Genomic DNA, 14,389 nt, shown 5'->3' with positions numbered 1-14,389 from the left:
GAGGCGGGCGACCCCGCGTCCGGTCTCACGCGTCGCGAAGGAGCGAGCGGAATGCAGGGATGACGTCGCATCAACAGTACCTGCGAGAGCGAGCATGCAGACAGGTACCGTATGTCCTGGAAGCTTTGCATCTCGGCATACTGCTCGCCTAGTTCACGTCTGTTCATTCTTAGTCTTTTTTCAAGCTCCATCTGAAATGCAAATGAGATCAAATAAATCGCAGGTAATGATTTCATCGCCCGTCACCGGACCTTACTAGCTGGCACCACGGCTACGTCGGAACATTCACAGCGGCGCGCATATAGCTTGACAGCAGCCACAAACAGTCTAGGTATTCTGTGGCTTTGGCTCCTTGGTCGCATCCTCTACAGACATTGTCAAAGCCCGGCCTTTACTCTATCGTAACCATGGCGGAGCTCCACGAAGCGCTCGCGTGCCTCCGGCCGAAAGAGTTCAGCGATGTCCCTACCGACAACCTCGAAGCATTCCTACCCGACATACTTGCCAAAGCGGAAATCATCGCCAATTCCGTGCCTCCACCGCCCAATGGTACGCCATACGAGTCGTCGCAACGAACCCGAACCGAGCAACAGCCTGCGACGAGCTCCAAAGACCTCACCATTTCGCAAGTCCGACGGCCACCGCCCGCGCCAGAGCACGAGGAGCTACAAAAGTCGTGGGGAAAGCCGGTGAAGCTGGGTAACAATGAAGCCGCTACAGGCATGAGCGTCTTCAAGATGGCCGGAAAGGATCGGCACGGAGCCTGGTTTTCGCGGTCGAGCGTGCATGAAGGGCTCGGCTTCGACAAGTGGAAGCGCGCAATGAAGAGCGAGTTTCCCGAGAGTCTCCAAGTCCAGGGCGGCCCGGGCGAGGGCAATATAAGAGGCATTGGAGGAGACCAGAGACTGGAGGACATGACTGTAGATGGCCTGGGACAGCTACAAGGTACGTGATACCACGCATGCTCACCCGCCCGAGATAACTAACAAGACGACAGTATACCAGCTGTCCGCCCAGTTCCCCGGCCCGACCTCGCCGCGAGAGTTCATCACCCTCCTCATTACCTCGGACACATGTCTTACCGATGCCTCCAAAGTCGCCAGCTCGATACCGCGACATTTCATGGTTGTCTCCATACCCTGCTCACATCCGGATGCGCCGCCGCGAACCAACATGGTAAGAGGCTTCTACGAATCGATTGAGATGATTAGAGAGATACCCATGGGCGACGGTGACGCCGAGACTAACCCAGTCGAGTGGATAATGGTAACGCGCAGTGATCCCGGTGGTGGCATACCCCGATTCATGGTCGAACGGAATGTCCCTAGTAGTATAGTGCAGGACGCCGTCAAGTTTCTTGACTGGGCATGCGCAAAGGACGACGACGTGGAAGCCGAAGTAACGGCAGGCACAGACCGCTCCGCAGAAACACCCAAAGCGCACGATACCGAGCGGACTTTCTCTCCCACCGAGGCCAATGGCATGGGTGCCGGCGTAGGAACCAGTATAGTAGATAGAACTGGGGAAGCCGGTAGCCAGTACAGCCTACGACGCACAAGATCTGACAGCTCTTCGAGCACCTCATCTTCTGCAGAATCATTTGCGTCCGCTGAGCAATTCACCACTGCTCGCGATGGCCTTCCCATCGACAGAGAGATCCCGACACCATCGACCTCGTCACAACAGTCTCTGCCATTGAATGAGGACACCCATCATCATAAAGGGCTGCAAAAAATTGAAGAGAAGAAGGAACAGTTGAAGGCAAAACTCGAAGAGGCTCGTGAGAAACATGAATCGGGTTTGCAAGCTGAGACCCAGAAGACGGATAAGGAGATGCAAAAGGCAAACGAGAAGCACGAGAGAGAGAAGAAGAAACAACAGGAAAAGTTTGAAAAGGAAATGCGCAAACTCGAGGAGCGCCGCGAAAAGGAGACACGGAAACTACTCCTTCGCCAACAGAAAGAAGCGGATAAGAACCAGCTTGCCAAAGCTCAGCGGGAGCGAGACGAGTACAAGCAGCGCATGGATATATTGGAGCAGGAGAACAAGTTGCTTAAGGAGCAGATTGGAGACTTGCAACACGAGAACACGGCGCTTGTCTCTCGTCTAGGAAAGACCGACGAAGGCATCAAAATCTTGAGGGCGATCAAGGAAGGAGAGAAGGGTAGGACTAGAGCAAGCTCCAGGACGAGTATAAGCTCTGGGAAGAGCGGAATAAGAAGCAAGGGCTCGAGCGATTCTTCGAGTACGCTACCGAGGGCCGGGACAACGAGTTTCTGAGTTTGAATATGGTCACCAGGCGTTGATGCCTTTTCTTCCTCTTCTTTGATCTTCTGTGTGACGTACGTTTAGCGAGTAGGCAAGGTGTGGCGCAAATGTGGGCAATGAATCGATATAGGTTGCACAGCAACCAATGTGGATATTGAGTAGTAATGACAATGAAGGGCAGAAAATGAACGGAATGCTTAGAAGGGGCGCTCTTAGCTTAAGAAGCGCTTGTCAAGTGGATGCATGCGTAATCCAGAGATGCATCTCCCACCAACCGGCCCCACTTGAGCGGCATTCTCGATCTTGATTTGACATCTTGTTTGGATAATTTCTCGTGGTCTACCAATCTCCCTTTCTTTTTCCCATATGTCTTGACTAGTCGACCGTAGCGATGCCAGAATAGATCATTCTTTATGAAGCGAGTAATGCAGACGTTCTTGGCGAATGACGACCTTTGCGGCCCGATAAGCGGACATCCCTCCACGGTTACAATACACAAGCCTCTCGATCCTTGTGAGAAAACAGCCAACACCTTGTGCGACTTTAGTTGCCTATCCAACATTGGTCAAAAGAGGATACAGGCTATCTGGCGGTGTAAAAAGTAGTCGACAGACGAAAAGAAGCAAACACTCTTCCCCACCCACCATCTGGAAAATCAGCACCAACCCTTTAGGGTTTCCATTTCCTGCAGCGAGCGATTCAGGGTACATCCGCGATACTCAAGGAAACTTCAGGACGACTCCTCGCCAGTCGGTCTCCGATCCTATCTGGAATTGTATCTTCTTGCAATGGCGGCCCCAACAACAAATAGCACATACATGACTCCCGGCATAGCACCACGAGCTTCAGGCTTGGAGCGCGATATGAAGCCTACATTACTTGCTTTCCATGGCTCAGGAAGCAACGCGACGGTGCATACAGTCCAGTTAGCAAGATTGATGAGGGTGATTAAAGGACATTTCGAGGTCGAAAGTCTAGAAGGTAAGTACACCGAACCACCAACGACCTCTTTCCATCAACACCACATCACTACATTTGGTTCTTGGACATCTAATTCCTCGGATGATTGAACAATCTGACCAAACCTTCCAGCGCCATTTCCTTCCCAACCTGGTCCAGGTGTCCTCCCTTTCTTCGAAGGCTGCGGCCCTTTCAAACGCTGGATGCAATCCACCGTCACCATCTCCGATATGAAAGCCGGAAACTCTACAAACGCCATGTCACCTGAAGTTGAGGATCTCGTTCGTACTACCGTCAAGCGTATCAACTCCAGCGGCGGCAAGGTAGTCGGTCTAATTGGTTTTTCTCAAGGCACCAAAGTCGTCGCCGGCCTGCTCAAAGGCTGTCAGATGCGTCGCGCGCTCGCAGACAAAGGAGCCGATGTAACAGAGCTTGATCATCTAAATTTTGCTCTTGGACTCAGTGTCTGTGGTTCATACCCACCGCCGCTAATTCCGCCCTCTGTTACAGCAGCGCTTGAAGCGTCCGGGATGAGCGAGGAAGAGCGGAAGGAGCTGTTAGCGAAGAAGATTGAATTACCGGCATTTCATGTTCAGGGCTTACAGGATGAGTGGAAATGGGCGGGGCAAGGATTGATCGACGGGTGGTATGAGATTGGTGAGGGGAAGAGTGTGGTAAGGCACTGGGAGCAGGGCCATCTTTATCCAGTGAAGCCGGAGGAGAGTCAAGAAATCGGAGATTGGATGCTGGGTGTGCTGGGCCTTGTAGAAGGTCAGATGGTAAATCAGGCGCGGTAACAAGAGGTTGGGCATGTGATGAGCGTTAGGAGCATGGGGGTAGCAGTGAACATTGCGCGGAATCAGAGGTAAGCGTGCTTTGGCTTGTTGTCCCAATAGATCAATAAGGCTGGAATTAGTAGCCGCACAAGATGTTGTGTGTGCTCACGTCCCTGCGTTGCGCGCTTCATCCAGAACCATGAATGGCAGTACTAGAATACTTAGCAATTCGATGTGTATTACTCAGGTACGTGAAAGAGAGATCCTCGCACAGGATCATCAAGATGTAAAGCAGATGAAACCAAGCCAGGAACCGTGCTTTACATCCTTGAATGCTCCCAAAGAAGTCACTTGCGCAAAACAACCAAGAATACGAAGAACAAACACCATCGAAAAAAAGGTCGTGTAAGAGTAACGCTTCTATTCAGACTTTGTATGGAACCTCTAACCCAAGTACAAGTGACACATTAGCCTCTTATTAAATATCAAGCCAACAAGACAACTGCATGTCAATCAGCAATCTAATCAGTCGCAAGGACGTCACTGATAGCAATCTCGTTAGCAGCGAGTGCGGCTCATACCAGCTGTAATAGCTCACGATCGCACCTCAATCTTCTCTATACAGTGCCGCCGCTTACCAGCCAACAATAACATACAACTCAAGACGATTTCAACCAGCTCAGCTGTTACACATTCTGTTGGATTCTACCAGCTTCCATCTCATGTACAATCAGTTTGTACGGAACAAGCAGTATAACTAATTGTTCCTCTCTCTTTGTTAGATATGCCTATAGATAGGGCACCTGTACGTAGTTCAATAGAATCATCTCAACTTCTTATTCTGATCCAAGACATTCCGCTCACCAGAGCCGGGGGTATAAGCAGCCTCTACTACCCTCAAACACGAAACTACACAGATAAAGCAAAGACTGCGCGTAACAATTACTCGGTAGATAGTAATGGAGAAAAGTGCAAGACTCATGGCTTTGTGTTATGCGCTGTCGAGATCAAGGAAGCAGAGACAGCGATATAAGGAAACAATCTAACAAACAATGACAGCGTAAAGCATAAGATGTGAAAGTCTGGGATAGCAGCGCCTTAATCGCTCTTGCATTTCCGAGTCTGAACATGACAAAGTCAGTAAAAAGCCCTTGTGATGGCCAGCATGCGCGGAGGGTAGCGCCGTCCTTTCCAAATGTCGTCGTTCCAATCGCGTCATTTTCCTCTCGCAATTCCGATGTAACGATGAGGCGATAACGTCGACTTCCTGCATGGGCTCATGTCTATACGGGAAAGCAGTGCAGCAGACGGAAATATTACCGTTGGCCACTCATAGGGTATCGACGTTGAGAGAATGATATTTACAGAAGCAACGATTATATATAAGAACGCAAGGTCGCGTTCTGATGAGACTATGCGATAGCGCGATTAATGCTAGTGTAGGCGCCATTGAATTCAAAGGCATTCGCCTAACTAAGGCTCAGTAGTGACGGTTGTGACCGGCATTGCCTTACTGCAGCAAAGTCAACATGTAGTGAGATATAGGGATCGTCGACTCGACTAACCATATGTCTCTCAAGGTTTCAGGAGCAAGTTGATTTGAATCTAGTCAGCTCATGGTTCAAAATAAGTCCGAAATGACTACAGGTTAACTGGGTACTTGCCTCAACTGGCTCATGATTTTTCCGCATGTCGCACGCATTGTCAACCGACGAGCGGGATGATCCACCGAGATGATGCTCCGAAATCCCGTTGTGAACTTACTTCACATGTGCTACGACTTCGTTTCCAGGTTCAACGGCCCTTCTGGGTATTGAGCGACTGTAACTCGAGCTAGTTTTGCAACGGGACGCGTACCTAGTGTATAATCCTTCTCCGGCGTTCTTTCCTACTTGGAACATCGCGCGCGAAGCGACACGACAGTACATATAGCGACATCCTATTCTTCCGGTGGTATTGTAAGCACCAAGTACATGTGGAGTAAACTTGCATCGTGTAGTGGCATGTCGGAAGCTGCACCAGCCTATACGGAAAGACTGACAATACTGTGGGGCGATGTGGGGCACAGTAGATACTATGCCGAGGCGCGACCTTAGGTAGTCGAGATCGTGGACAAATGCTTATCGAAATTGTATTAGGAATAAGTACAGTACTCAGCTTAGGGAGAAGACAAAGGGCGTGCGTATTTTTCAAGTACAATGCCGCTAAGTTGGGCATGGGAAACGACACGACAACATGAAAAGGCTTTTGTGATGCAGCAACGGCTGAGCCGCGTCAACCCTGCAATAAAGCTTCATCGATCTCCCAACCTTCCCAAGTAGGGTTGTCGAAACCGTTGGGGCGGGAGCTGCGCAAGAAGCCGTTCCAGTAGCCTTCGATATCGACAACTGGCCGGATGGTCCTAACGCTGGCATTGAACCCCTTACTGAAGCATTCCTGCATATGTCTATCCTCGAACAATTCGGGATGTGTTCGTCTCATGGTCTTCAGTGCTCTCTTTCCGACCTCATCTACCGAATCGTGATGTCGCAACTGAAAGAACTCCTGGTCATGCTCCTTCCTTAGCTCAGCCATTATATGCTCGTCGTAAAGTCCGAGTTGAAGTAAATATATATCGTACTGGCATAACGACGTGGTGCCTAGATAGCTCCCGCCAGCCTTCGCTCGTCTGTGTAGCCCGACAAGCGCAGCGATGGTGCCCATGCAGCCTGTACCGTAGTCGCTCATGGGAAACGGTGGAACGACAGGCTCATTCAATCCCATTGCTTGACCCTGAGCCCAGGCCACACCAGTCACGCAGTCTGCAATTTGCTGCCAGCCTGGTCGTGATGCCCATGGTCCAGTATGTCCGAAGCAATTTTCGGCAACATAGACGAAGCCCTTACCGCGCTTCTTGGCAAGGTGGAGGAGCTGTTGGGGTCCATATCCGAGGCGATCCAGACTACCAGGCCGGTAACCATCCAAAACTACATCTGCAGACTGTAGAAGTTCTTCGAAGATAGCTCGATCTTTTGGCTCCTTCAGATTCAGGTCGGTAGTGTGCTTGCCAATGTTTGCATCCACTTGGAAGAAAGGTACGTCGGAAAGGTTCGGCGACGTGACTTTGATGACCTCAGCGCCGTATTCGGCCAGACCACGACCCATTGCCGGGCCCGCAATGATGCGACAAAGTTCGAGGACGCGGATACCGGCAAGGATTTGTGGCTTGGGCGCACGCGACGACTGGAAAGGAAGAGGAGTCGCGGGAGTTTCAGTTTCGAGAGTTTCTACTTTCCAAGGTGGTTGTTGAAGGAGAACCTGTCCGTGATCGGATTTCTGGAAATCCTCCCATTTCAGGCAAGTTACCCCGGCTTGTCTGATCTTTGAGTTCATTTCTTCGAGCTGTTCGGCAGTGTATTGTCTGACATGATCCTCGATAATCTGGATACATTCATGATAGTCTGTCAAATCGGGCCGTGATCCTTCCAGACCAATCATGTTGAGCGCTTTGGTTGCTTCAAGAGAGCCATGAAGATGGAAGTATTCTCCTGGGTTTTTTGTCTGGTAGAGGTTTGCCGACAATCTGCGGTAAAGAATAGACTGCGCTTGTAGAAGATCGGTATCTGTCTTAGTCAGTGACGACCATCACATGCTAAAGCAGCAAGTCAAACCTTTGAGTAACTTCTTCGCTTTTGGGTTTGACTTATCGAACCCTCCTACAGTGGCTAAGTATGTTGAGAATAGAAATGCGGTTGCTCTTTCGAGATCCACAGCAATGTTCCGTGGCCTCTGAGCATGTTGTAGATCAGCTATAGCAGATGCAACTCCTGCTTCAACCGCCTTAAGAGCTGAGATGGCTTCCGTTTGCTTCAGTGGACTGGGAAAGTAAGGGCTTCCTGTATTGGCAGTCGAAAACTTGACGTTGGCAATGTGAGGCAGCGACTCTTCGGGCAGGTTTTGCCTCGCCTTGGTGATTAACTGTTCTAATGCTGATGTGGTGCCCGCCAATAGGGTGTTGGCTTGTGTGGCGCATTGATGCTGATGACTATCGGTTCCCAAATATGGAGCCATGTTGAGTGATGTAAAGATTAGACCAGATGGGATGGAATGGCAGCGAAGGGGTTTTCAGGTAAAAGACTGGTTGCCCTTTCAAGAACGGGCCGAGGGAATTGCTGCTTGGTGACGGCTTCGGTGTTGAAAAGTTGATTAGCGGCATGTCGAGCATGGTGACCGCTTGCGATCGTGGCAATTGCAATCAGCGTCGGCTAGCAGGTGTCCTGCACGTCAACGGGTTGAGTCTAAAGGGCGGGCTGGGCTGGGGTGTGAACGTGCCGCCGATTTCGTGATGATCGGCAGACATCAAGCGCTACTCGATTTTCGGAACAGTGGCAGCCCAAGCTTCGCGGCCTCGCGACAACCGCGAAGCAATTACCACCCATTTTCATCAGCGAGACCACCTCAATCATACTGTAACCGTCATCCGTTCATCAATCTAACCAGCAAAGGCTGCACGGGGCTCTTTTCCGGGTTGTTTTTCCGTAGTGTTATGGGACTTCCGTGACTCGCTCTCTTCATTACCGCGAGTGCATCTTCCGACCAGCTCATCCATCCGTCGCGTCGGCAATGTACTCCCAGGCATTGACCATCCGAATTCGCACGTGATAGCGATTGCTACCTAGATACTGCCGCAGGCCTTATACAGTAATGACGCGACCCAAGGTCCCACCAGGTACGTCTGCGCTCGTACCGGCGAAACACACGGCTAATATGACGCGTCCTAGACCAACGACAGCGTACAGCACAGGCGTGCGAAAGTTGCAAGAGAAGAAAACAAAAGGCAAGTCAAGCTCTCAGACTCGTCAACTGCTGCATCATGAGCCTATGTGCACTCGGTTACGAAAGCCCTTGGCACAGATCCCTGTCAGCGTTCACGACCTGCAACTCTCTGTTCTTGCATGATACTGCGCTAGCATATTGATGTTGTCTTGCACACCGATCAAGCTTCGCTGCCTGCTTAGAGCATTGCGGGAGGCTTTCGGTTAGCTCCGCAACCCCATAATTTTCTTCAAGAGCATAACGAACTCTGTAGTCACGCATCGCTTTGTAATCGCAGATATCATCTGTAGATCAGATCAAATCGGCTCCTTCGCAAGATGACTCACGGACACGTGCAATCACGTGCTCTGCCTGGTAGACCAAGACTGACGAAACAAAGTGCAACGGCTTATGCCCATGCAACACGTGTGATAAGCGCAAATTCACATGTATATATGCGGATCGGGATCCTAATTCCCCGAATGAGGATGGACCACCCACAAAGAGACGCACAATTGAGAACAGCAACGAGAATGACAATCCGTCGTAAGTACTTTACGTTCTACTACGCTATTGCGTTTGTAGAATCGTATAACGTTGATACTCCTTTTTGAATCACTACGTCCCTGATCAACACTGCCTACTCAGTCTCAAATACAATCACTGACTGTCTCCATAGCCTGAATGAAAACTCGGGTACGGACACATCCAACAATGAGCATACGCAGGCAAACCCGCTGTTGTCGCATAACCGAACGTCTTCCGGTACTCGTCCAAATCACTTCGCACGCACACTCAGTGTAAAGCAAGAAACACCATTCAAGTCGCCAGGCCCCAGACCGAGCATTGAGCACACAGGTGTTCCAATTGATCGCCTATCTAGCAACCTTGAGAATGCACGCGAAAGACCTAATTCCACGAATGTTACTACACCTCACGATGGTGCGGATGATGTGGCGGAGTTCCCAAGCCAGAGCCGTATGCTACAAGATCCAACCGGTCGAGTGATATATATAGGCGATGCAGCCACCTTGTCCTTTCTCCAGCTCCTCCGGATGATGGTCGAAACGGTAGCCGGTCCATCACCGTTCACAACTGACCCTCGACGACACAAGATAGTCGAAGGCCAATACTCGCTCCCATTGGGTTATCGACACACAAGTCTCCTTCCAGACGAGCAAACGGCTCGCCTGCTCGTAGATGCCTTTTTTGTCAATACTCATGGCTTGTTGCAGGTATTCCATCGTGACTACTTTCTCGAGAAATTAGACCATTGCTATTCCGATCCACTATCTGTGGACGCCTCCTGGTTATGCCTACTCAATCTAGTCTTTGCTATTGGACTGACAATGGCTACACCACTTTCAGGAAGTCCTGAAGCTCTGATTATCGACAAGCTTCGAAGCGAGCACCTCGATAGAGCCGAAGCGTTCTACCTCAATGCTAAGAACATGAATGATCCAATGACTGGGCTGGAAGACCAGGACTTTTGGTCTGTCCAAGCGCTACTCCTCATGTCCTATTACATGTTGGCCAAGACCAAGCGAAACACTGCTTTTGCATTGCTTGGCATGGCAGTACGATCTGCGCTTGCGCTCGGTCTGCACAGAGAAGAGACTATGGTCATCTTCAGTCCCGAAGAGCAAACTCAGCGGAAAGACCTTTGGCGGTCGATCTTTGTCATGGATCGATTGCTGTCCTGCTCTCTGGGTCGCCCAACCGCTATATCGGAGGATGACTGCTCAGGAGACACCCTGCGGCCGCCAGACTGTGTTCGCGACCAGAACTGGAGCTTCAGTGCAAAGACTGTATACGATTTCAACGAGACTGGTCCTCAAGCTTTAGAGGCCACCGTCCGGAGCTGTAGAGTGATTGGCGTCATCTTACGGAAGGTTTACCAGCAACGCAAGATTAGCACACGCCTTGCACAGGAGATATCAGACATATGCAAGACTTGGCCGCGACTGCTGACACCCATCTTGCAATGGCGACAAGCGGCGACTGCTTCGCCCAGTCAAGGCGTGGCTATCTTGCATACCAACTTATTTTACTGTCATTCCATCATCCTCCTGACCCGACCCTTCTTACTATATATACTCAACAAGGAGACTCAAAGACACGTCGAACAGTCTAGTTCAAGAGGGCCAAGACCCTTTCATCGTATGGAGAGGTTCAGCGAAGCGTGTGTCATTGCCTCTGTACACACCATTTTGCTAGTACAAAACGCTTACGAAGCTGGTTACCTATCCCGGCGCAACCCAGCTGTCATCTATTTCCTTTTCGCAGCCACACTCGTGATCCTCGCGAGCGATTTTGCCGGTCTTTACCAAATCGAGTTGACGGACAATTGCGTGGTTAATGCTATAAACGTCATGAACTACTGTGCTGAGAGCGATCAGCAGGCCAGCCGTCTTGTTTATATCCTCAGTACCTTTCGAGACGTCGTCGCACAGCAGCGACTACGTAGGCGACAGGATCAGACAAGCAATTCGACGTTGCCCAGCATTGCATCACAACTCTACGGGGTGCAGATGCCGCAGCAACAACGGAACGCCGCCCCCCAGACGACGGACATGGTGCATACGACGAACCCAGTGGAGGCAACACCACGGCTCCATCAAGTCCCAGTACACATCTACCCTGGGATGCAAACAGCGCCGCTCAACGAACCGATACTCACGTACCAAGTATCTGAGCAACATCATCATCTTGACCAAGATCAACATCAAACCAACGTCCAGCATACACCCGCTGCCTCAGGAGAAGATTTTAGGGTTCATCTATCACCAATCCAGGAACCACCACCAATGGATATGGCCACACCTCCCTTCACATCTACTTCGAAGCCACCTTCGCTATCAGCAATGCTTGATCTCTCTGCTCTGGAAGCAACACGCGTCCCAAGTTTGAATTCCGAAGAGAGTGGGCAGGATGAGCAGATTGACTTCGATGCGCTGTGGGCTTGGCCTAGTAATACGCCTGCAATGGGAAGTCCAAGGGCTATGGAGGCAAGTGGAGTGAGTGAGCGCGTACAGGGTATTAGTGATAGTGCTGTACCCATGTTTGGAGTTAGCAGAGAGGGGACCGATGGCATTTAGAAGGTTAACATGTAGGATGTATATTTGTGCTGATTTAGCGTGTGGCATACACTGGCATATGCGTGTAGCTGCTTTTGTATTCTGCGTATCCTAATCTCGGTTTCCTGGTGTAGAGCAAAATCATAATGACATGATTGTCTGCGTTGATGAACATTTTCCGCTGAGTCCCGAGCTTCTCTCACCATCGCCCAGTCTTTCAGTGTCGTACCCTGATTAGGCTGTTGACGACTACCACGTTTTCTGCTGCCTCGATGCGCTGGTTGTGCGTTATCCTGAGACAATCTTGTAAGATCGTTCAATGGACGAGTCGCTCGGAAGACTCGTAACACAAATCCTATATATCGTTTCTTACAAAGCCTCCAAAATGCGTACATCGCTCATCGACTCAAAGGGTATCGTTTCTCCTCCCGCACCGTTGTGCAACGCCCACTGCAACGTCTTCTCCATTGCGCGTCTACCTGTATGCTCGAGCGGTAGCCTATAAGGTGTTAGCATGTGTATTCTCATCAACAGACTGATTAGGTTCCGCGTACCAATGACCCGCTTCCTTGATGATTACCACCTGGCTTCCTTTGACCAGATAGTCTCGAGCGTTGTCGAGGGAGAGCCGTTGGTCAAATGCCGGTTCATGAAGTCCCATCATCAACGTCGAAGGGGCCTTCAGCGCACCCTCGGGTGCCATGTTGGAAAGGGTGCCTGACGGGGATAGAGATTGTGAAGAGGTAGCTTCGGATGAGATGTTGTACAAAGCGGCAGTAATCTCGAGCGACTTCTCCCACTTTCCAAAGACAAGGTTTTCCCGATAGATGCGAATCTTCTCGGACATGCCACGGTCGCCTACTCTCCTCTTGACGGATTCGCCATACCTTTCGTTGTTACTGTTCGTCTTCTCCAACTGAGCGCTTCCAGGGCCAGTCGAAATCGCCATGGCCTCGGCAGCTTCTATAGGATTTAAGACAGCAGGGGTCTTGCTCTTTCCCGGCGTGCCCTTGCCGAAGCTGTGGAGAATGCGCAAGAACCAGTAATTGCCGAAAGTTGCGAAGGTATTGTTTAGAGGCCACGGTAGATGGAATACGAAGATGTAGAAAGAGCGTCGGAATTGCCCAGCCACAGGGCCTAGCGCATGTAGGCCGTTTTTGAACAGACGAAAGTTGAATGGCGAGCGAATCCATGTCCTCAGCATCTGCTTGGCCAACAGTATCCTATTCCTCCCATTTGAACGTTGTAGACCAGGGATAATACCGCCTGTAATGATCCAGTGGTCTGCTAGCACATGTGCCTCGGACGCCAGTCGCGCACCAATGACGGCACCCCAGTCGTGTGTGACTACAACTGTCTTTTTGCCTTGCTGCAGAAATTGTTCTCTGATGCCGACAATGAACTCGCTCAGCGCTTCGAGTACTTCGTTCGGGCCGTATGCGGGCAGACTATCGGAGCCGCCGTAGCCAGGAAGATCGACGGCTATCAGGATGGTGTCCTTCTGTAGAGACGCGGATTGGAGGAGGTGTCGCCAAACGAGGAAGGAGTCTGGGAAGCCTGGCCTTGGTTAGCTGTATTGTTCCTGAAGTTGGGGCCTTTGATGATTCTGCCTAGGAATTACATACCATGTATGAAGACAGCAACATTCTTTACCGTTGATGATTCAGCGCCTTGGTTAATGACATAGTGCAGACTCGTGCCAGTGGTGGTCTTGAAGAAAGAATGCTTGAAGCCTGGCAGAGGCTCTCGATCGAGACTCCAAAACCTCTCTTGCGCAGCAGCCAACTCCCGCTTCTCTTCTTGGGTATCCTTTGCCCAAAGAGCACCGTTCTTGACGACCGCCATTGTCCATGCTCCAGCAAGGCTGACAAGTCCAAATGTGAGCTTGAAGCCGCTCCAAGCCAGATGTCCAAGTTTGTCTGCCATTTTGGCGGGTCGCCAGTGTACCGTACAAAGGTACGCCTACAATGGTGTGTATTCAAGTTATGCACCAGCCGAGATTGTTCGTGCTCATGCGTTGGTCGTAGTGACGCGGTACCGACCCGTTACATATAGCGCGGAGTAGAGTCGACAATTTGCGATCAAAAATCAAGGTTGTGGTATCCACCCCCACCTGTTGGGTGGAACAAACATGGCGACAAGCTGCAGGGGCAGATCGCGATGGCAAAGCAGATGACCCTCGAATTCACGCCGCAGCGATGATCAAGGGTCCTGCGCGTCCATGGAGGCTGCAGTGATGATCGTTGAGGTATGACGTTATTGGCCAGAGCTTCTCTCTCTGCCGTGGGCTGCAAGTCTGATCGGTCGGGTAGCTTTGTCCCCCGCTTAGGGCATAGGGCACTTTCGTGTCAGGGATGATTCACGTGCTCTATGGGACTATTGATATACTGGTGACTTGCCACTCTACAGAGCTGGGATATCGTGGATGTTGCGGTCGGGCTGCTGGATCGTATGCGCAATGGTAGTGCGTACTCGGTGTGGCCAGTGAGCATTAGAGCCTGTATCTCTGTATGA

General features: G+C 50.8%; 6 protein-coding genes across 6 annotated transcripts; 3 read left to right on the top strand and 3 right to left on the bottom strand.

Moving 5' to 3' along the window:
• The first annotated feature begins 252 nt into the window (after positions 1-252).
• Positions 253-2,383, top strand: CC77DRAFT_685453 (hypothetical protein). Its single transcript, XM_018532759.1, has 2 exons — positions 253-945; positions 998-2,383. Exons 1-2 carry the CDS (start codon positions 408-410, stop codon positions 2,278-2,280), a joined length of 1,821 nt encoding a protein of 606 aa, XP_018388456.1. The 5' UTR covers positions 253-407; the 3' UTR covers positions 2,281-2,383.
• Positions 2,384-3,056: 673 nt separating this feature from the next.
• Positions 3,057-4,025, top strand: CC77DRAFT_1006452 (citrinin biosynthesis oxydoreductase-like protein CtnB; the record flags this gene model as incomplete). Its single annotated transcript, XM_018523417.1, has 2 exons — positions 3,057-3,249; positions 3,361-4,025. 2 exons carry the CDS (start codon positions 3,057-3,059, stop codon positions 4,023-4,025), a joined length of 858 nt encoding a protein of 285 aa, XP_018388455.1.
• An 883-nt stretch (positions 4,026-4,908) lies between these two features.
• CC77DRAFT_1017864 (hypothetical protein) lies at positions 4,909-5,228 on the bottom strand. Its single transcript, XM_018524492.1, has one exon. The coding sequence runs from the start codon at positions 5,221-5,223 to the stop codon at positions 5,047-5,049; it is 177 nt and encodes a 58-aa protein (XP_018388454.1). The 5' UTR covers positions 5,224-5,228; the 3' UTR covers positions 4,909-5,046.
• Positions 5,229-6,278: 1,050 nt separating this feature from the next.
• Positions 6,279-8,054, bottom strand: CC77DRAFT_1058773 (CoA-transferase family III; the record flags this gene model as incomplete). Its single annotated transcript, XM_018528167.1, has 2 exons — positions 6,279-7,606; positions 7,655-8,054. The coding sequence occupies 2 exons, from the start codon at positions 8,052-8,054 to the stop codon at positions 6,279-6,281; spliced, it is 1,728 nt and encodes a 575-aa protein (XP_018388453.1).
• Positions 8,055-8,391: 337 nt separating this feature from the next.
• Positions 8,392-12,044, top strand: CC77DRAFT_1017860 (hypothetical protein). Its single transcript, XM_018524491.1, has 4 exons — positions 8,392-8,712; positions 8,765-8,820; positions 9,199-9,344; positions 9,478-12,044. The coding sequence occupies exons 1-4, from the start codon at positions 8,688-8,690 to the stop codon at positions 11,894-11,896; spliced, it is 2,646 nt and encodes an 881-aa protein (XP_018388452.1). The 5' UTR covers positions 8,392-8,687; the 3' UTR covers positions 11,897-12,044.
• A 26-nt stretch (positions 12,045-12,070) lies between these two features.
• CC77DRAFT_686404 (hypothetical protein) lies at positions 12,071-13,966 on the bottom strand. The gene is made up of 3 exons (XM_018532761.1): positions 13,501-13,966; positions 12,430-13,423; positions 12,071-12,374 (listed from the first exon to the last, which is right to left on the bottom strand). The coding sequence occupies exons 1-3, from the start codon at positions 13,799-13,801 to the stop codon at positions 12,245-12,247; spliced, it is 1,425 nt and encodes a 474-aa protein (XP_018388451.1). The 5' UTR covers positions 13,802-13,966; the 3' UTR covers positions 12,071-12,244.
• Between the last annotated feature and the right edge of the window lie 423 nt (positions 13,967-14,389).

The sequence above is a fragment of the Alternaria alternata genome (assembly GCF_001642055.1).
Source record: "Alternaria alternata strain SRC1lrK2f unplaced genomic scaffold CC77scaffold_5, whole genome shotgun sequence".
NCBI lineage: Eukaryota > Fungi > Ascomycota > Dothideomycetes > Pleosporales > Pleosporaceae > Alternaria > Alternaria alternata.
The sequence above is the reverse complement of the archived record's forward strand: the minus strand, read 5'-3'. Positions and strand labels throughout refer to the sequence as shown.

Bases quoted from the DNA above. Each gene is read 5' to 3' on its own strand.
- CC77DRAFT_685453 (XM_018532759.1), top strand. From the start codon at position 408: ATGGCGGAGCTCCACGAAGCGCTCGCGTGCCTCCGGCCGAAAGAGTTC. The intron at 946-997 runs GTACGTGATACC...ACAAGACGACAG, and splicing joins TGGCCTGGGACAGCTACAAG to TATACCAGCTGTCCGCCCAG.
- CC77DRAFT_1017864 (XM_018524492.1), bottom strand. From the start codon at position 5,223: ATGACGCGATTGGAACGACGACATTTGGAAAGGACGGCGCTACCCTCC.
- CC77DRAFT_1017860 (XM_018524491.1), top strand. From the start codon at position 8,688: ATGACGCGACCCAAGGTCCCACCAG. The intron at 8,821-9,198 runs GCAAGTCAAGCT...GACGAAACAAAG, and splicing joins GCAAGAGAAGAAAACAAAAG to TGCAACGGCTTATGCCCATG. The intron at 9,345-9,477 runs GTAAGTACTTTA...CTGTCTCCATAG, and splicing joins AACGAGAATGACAATCCGTC to CCTGAATGAAAACTCGGGTA.
- CC77DRAFT_686404 (XM_018532761.1), bottom strand. From the start codon at position 13,801: ATGGCAGACAAACTTGGACATCTGGCTTGGAGCGGCTTCAAGCTCACA. The intron at 13,424-13,500 runs GTATGTAATTCC...CAGGCTTCCCAG, and splicing joins TGTTGCTGTCTTCATACATG to ACTCCTTCCTCGTTTGGCGA. The intron at 12,375-12,429 runs GTACGCGGAACC...AACACCTTATAG, and splicing joins ATCAAGGAAGCGGGTCATTG to GCTACCGCTCGAGCATACAG.